Raw genomic sequence first — 4,996 nt, 5'->3', positions numbered from 1 at the left:
GTCAGGGCGGCTAGGGTCTGGAACCAGCTTCCAAGAGAAGTGGTGCAGGCTCCTACCCTGGGGGTTTTTCAGAGGTGGTTAGATGAACATCTTGCTGGGGTCATTTGACTCCAGTATTCTTTCCTGCCATGGCAGGGGGTCGGATTAGATGATCTGCTCAGGTCCCTTCCGACCCTACAAACTATGAAACTATGAAACTATGAAACCACCACTCTCTGGGTGTGGCCCTCCAACCTGTTGGTGACCCAGTTGACTGTGTAGGTGTCGACACCACAGTCCCCCTGTTTCTTAATGAGAACAGGGTGAGAGACAGTGTCGAAGGCCTTCCGAAAGTCCAGGAAGACTATGTCCACTGCTACCCCTTCATCTAAGGATTTGGTGACCTGGTTGTAGAAGGCCACCAGGTTGGTCTGACAGGACCTGCTTCTAATGAACCCGTGTTGGTTGCCCCCAAGCATAATCTCCCCTGCTGGTCCCTCGTGGACATGTGCCAGAATAATTTTCTCAAAAAGCTTGCCCAGGATCGAAGTAAGCCTATAGTTCCCTGGGTCCTCCTTCCTCCCTGTTTTGAAGATGGGAACCACACTGGGCCTCTTCCAGTCCCCTGGCACCACACCAGAGCACTACAAGTGCTTGTAAAGCCATGCCAGGGGTCCCGCAATGACCTCAGCTAATTCCCGCAGCACTCTGGGGTGGAGATCGTCTGGACCAGCTGATTTAAATACATCCAGTCCCTCCAGAGGTTCCCTGACTAGATTTGCCCTGAGCCTTGGCCTAGGTGCACCTCCCCTGGGGCCTGAAGGGGGCCCGGTGGGGGGGCTGATCTGGTCCCTGCTCAGGAAATGGAGGCAGAGAAGTCATTAAATAGGTTAGGTTTGTCATCTGGTGTGACAACCAAATTTCCTAGTGTGTCTTGCAGGGGCACCACATTACCTGGTACCTTCTTTTTGCCCCTTATGTATTTAAATAAGGACTTCTTGTTATCCTTGATCTGGGAAGCTAGTCCCAGTTCCATCTCCACCTTGGCCTTCCTGACTGCCCCCATGTATCCCTGAGCAACTGCTGTATAATCCTCCTTGGTGATGGCCCCTCCCTTCCATTGGGTGTATACCTCCCTTTTAGCTAGGAGACATTCCCAGATGCTTTTGGTGAGCTGTGGGGGCTTTTGCGCCTTCCTGCTCCCTTTGATCCCTTTGACCAACATCTAGGTGCTGACCTCGTGATTAAGCCCCTTTGGGAATCACAAAATAGGTATGACCTTGCCTGTCTCAATCCAGTAGGCATTCTTAGAAGAAATCTGCTGGATCAGACCATGCAGAAAAACAAGGAGGAAGGTGTGATTATCCCTTAATTTCACTGCATGTCTGTAGATGTGCAAGGACACTGCTCTGACACACTGTTATTACAGCATGTCAGATTAAGACTCGATTAATCAAGTCTGCTGGAGCATGCTAATTAGTGCACTTCAGCAGCTTCCACATCTCATGTACTCAGCATCCCTGTGCGTTAACTAAAGCTTGTTGAATGAGCTTTAGTTAAAGTGCCCCCACTGCTGTTTTGAAGCATGGGATGCTGAATTCATGAGACATTGCAGGAGCTTTAATTAGAGGGGCTCTAAATAAAATGCTGCCCTCCTCCCCCCGCAATCCCAGAGCATGCATAAAGACACCCCTTATGTCTTTCTGAAATGGAGATAATTGTCCACAGGGTTTCTGTTTGTGGGTCACTAGCTGCTTGTAGCACTGAAGTTCATTTCTTTATATGATTCCTAGTGTCTTATGCTTTAATGATCTTTTCTCCTCAGTATGGTAATGTGACTATTCCAGAAGATACTCCAATAGGAAATGTAATACAAGAAATTCAAGCTACTGATGTAGATGAGCCATTCACGGGAAGCTCTCAAATCATTTACCAGATTGAAGAGGGGGACCCAGGAAATTTTTTTTTCATAGAGACAGACCCCAAAACAAATAGAGGATTCATCAAGATTCAAAAGGTGAATAAATGGACCACTTTAATATCCAAGTTTTAGCTGCACAAACACTTTTTTTCCTTACTCTTTTCTGTTGTTGTTCTACAACATATTAAACAAGGTCTGGGTATTCAATGGCTGGATCACTGTTTAAAATTTGCCCCCCTTCCTCATAAGGCAGAGACTTTGACATGTAATGTTGAACTGGAAGAAACTTTTTCATTACAGTAGCTTCAGAACTGATAGTTAAACTACATATGCCCAGGAAAATGAAAAAAAAAATTATCATGAAATGTAGTATGTAACAAAAATTTGTAATTCAAGTCCGAATGGCTATAACACTTTACAAAATGGCTGTAGCAGAGCAGAAAATGTTTTAATTCTAAAGTGTATCGAAGCCTTTTGTTTTTTACTATAAACATGGTAGTGATAATTTGTTGAAACCTACACAGCAGTAGTGCTGTATTTCTAGCTGGTATATACCTGAAAGGACATCTTATCTGTCCACTATAATATTAATGTCTTTTATCATGATTATATCAAATATTATACCAACCATCCATCTTTCTTCCACTAAGTCAAATGCTAGATACATAAAATGTACACTGTAATCTTTGCTAGAATATCAAGTTTGTGGCTGTAGTAGAATTCCTCATGTGGAATTCCCTGGTGTCAGGAGAATTTACATATATATGTGTGTATATATATATATGTATATATGTATGTATATATATGTATATGTATATGTGTATATATATGTAAATGTGTGTGTGTATATATATATATATATATATATATATATGTCCCTCACTGAAACTTTTCAGTTTCTTCAGAATATATCACAAAATATATGACAGCATATTATGCAGTAGATATTTGTATTCCATGAAATCATTGTATTATATACTGTGTTATTTCTTAGGGCCACTGGAAAATGAAGTCTCCAGGACAGTTGTTTGTAATCTGCTATTAGGCAAGACACCTGTCTCAGGGATGGAACTATAAAGTGGTTGAGCATTCAATCCTTCATGACTTTCACTGTGGAATAGTAATGTCTTGTGAGTGGAAGTTTGTTTCTACTGAAGAGTTTCTACTGAAGTTTGTTTCTTAACTGAGAGAAAGCCAAAGTACTCTTCACTGAAAGAAGAAATCAGTACATAGTGTTCCAGCAGTGTAAGAGTGATGTTGTAGCTGTGATGGTCCAGAAATTATGCAGGAGGCAAGAATCCCTTAGAGTGGTATCTTTTATTGGACCGACTATGTACTTGGAATAAAGTTAGATAAACTTCTGAATGCAAAACATTTCTGTTGCGTCTCTGATAGCAAGAAGCCAGGCACAGCACAGTGAAGAAACAACAGAGGGCAGGGCCTGAGAGAAATTCTCAGGGATAGCAGAAAAGAAGCTGCTAAGTGATAGCTGATAACTGTCAAAAGGGAGGAAGGTCTTTCTATTCTTCCTTGTGTAGGAAGAATATAGGAGTTGGATGAAATATTGTGTGGATTGAAACTTATATTGTGTTTAGTATCCAGCCAGCTTATGAATTTTTGTTCTGAAGTTCACCTTTTAAAGGTGTTAGATGGATTTCAATTGAGCGTGAGGATAGTGAGATCAGAGGCAGTGGTTGTTCTGTGAGAAAAGTGCTTCTAGTGGTTTTCCATCTTTTATATTTTTTTTTTTGTGAGAGTTTGTTCTGGTGCAGTTGCCATTTAGTTTCATCCGCATAGTTGACACAAGGGCACTCGGTGTATCAGATCCGGTATATCACATAATGGGAAAGGCATGTGTAGGAAACTTAGATTCTTATGGTTTTCTGTGGTGTTCAATGCATTCTGGCTGCTTTTAATTTAATATCAGAAAAACTTATAATTTTTGCAAAGAGTTTCAAACATGTAGGCATTTTTCCTTTGCAGTTAACTTTTTCAAAGGCAGCTGAATTTATAGATCTAAAAAAGCTATTATTCATCATCAGAAAAATAAAATATATTTTATCATTGGCCTTACCTGCAGCCATCTGGGATACGGTCAGTCATCTGCATGTGCAATCTGCTTGAATATCATCATTTTGGATTATCATGTTTCTGTTCTCAGTAGTGGCAGATAATAAAATAGGGAGCAAAGGTCTCAAGTTGTAGCAAAGGAAGTTTAAGGAAAAACTAGGAAAATTAGGAAGGAAAATTAGGAAAAACTTTCTCACCAAGTGAGTAGTAAAGCGCTGGAACAGACTACACAGAGAGGTTGTGGAATCTCTGTTCTTAGAGGTTTTTAAGAGCCAGGTAGACAAAGCCTTGGTTGGGATGATCAGGTTGGGGATGGTCCTGCTTTGAACAGAGGGTTGGACTACATGACCTCCTGAGGTCCCTTGCAACCATAATTTTTTATGATTCTGATTCTATGGATTTCAGTATTGTTTTATAAGGAAATAATTATTAGATTTTTTTCCCCCTTACAAATAGGGCTGTTAATTAATTATGATTAATGTGCACAATTAACGTGTTAATTGTTGTTTGTGTTAATTTTTTAATGCTTTAATCACGCACGTGGTTTTGGAGCCTGCACCCAGGCTCTGCTCCTCTACTGTCACTGCTACTTCCAAGCTATCCTGTGGGGCAGCGGTGGCAGTGCAGAAAACTGCAGGGCAGCCCAGGCGTGGGCTCCAGTTAGCTACAGCAGGTGGGGAGGGGCGCACACATGCACAGATGAGCAGCTGCAGCCTGCAGGTGGCCAGGAACGCAGCTCAGCAGCGTATGAGCAGCGCCCAGCAGGCAAGTCTGTGAAGGGGAAGGGGCATGGGGAGGAAAGGGGTGGGGGGGACAACAGATCAAGGCCCCCATAGTGAGGGAGGGAGTGGGGCAGGGACTAGGTTGGACGTGGGGGAGGGCTCCCGCTGCTGTGCACACTCCCAGGGGAGGCATAAGGGGCATGTGCCCCTGGATTTGTGCGCAGGGTGGAGGTGGGCTGCTACTGCGGGCTGGGGCTCTGTGCCCCACTGCCTTTGCCCTGGGAGCTGCACACTGGCTGTGTCG

At 43.1% G+C, this 4,996-nt stretch overlaps 1 protein-coding gene across 1 annotated transcript in view; it reads left to right on the top strand.

Annotated features, from left to right (window-relative positions):
* The window catches only part of CDH17 (cadherin 17), a 48,938-nt gene that overhangs the window by 30,760 nt on the left and 13,182 nt on the right, over positions 1 to 4,996 (top strand). The window contains exon 12 of the mRNA XM_019550523.1: positions 1,805 to 1,996. Within this exon, the coding sequence (XP_019406068.1) occupies positions 1,805 to 1,996 (192 nt within the window). The remainder of the gene's footprint in view (positions 1 to 1,804; positions 1,997 to 4,996) is intronic.

The sequence above is a fragment of the Crocodylus porosus genome, unplaced genomic scaffold (genome assembly GCF_001723895.1).
Source record: "Crocodylus porosus isolate Cpor-Errol unplaced genomic scaffold, CroPor_comp1, whole genome shotgun sequence".
Classification (NCBI taxonomy): Eukaryota; Metazoa; Chordata; order Crocodylia; family Crocodylidae; genus Crocodylus; species Crocodylus porosus.
The sequence above is the reverse complement of the archived record's forward strand: the minus strand, read 5'-3'. Positions and strand labels throughout refer to the sequence as shown.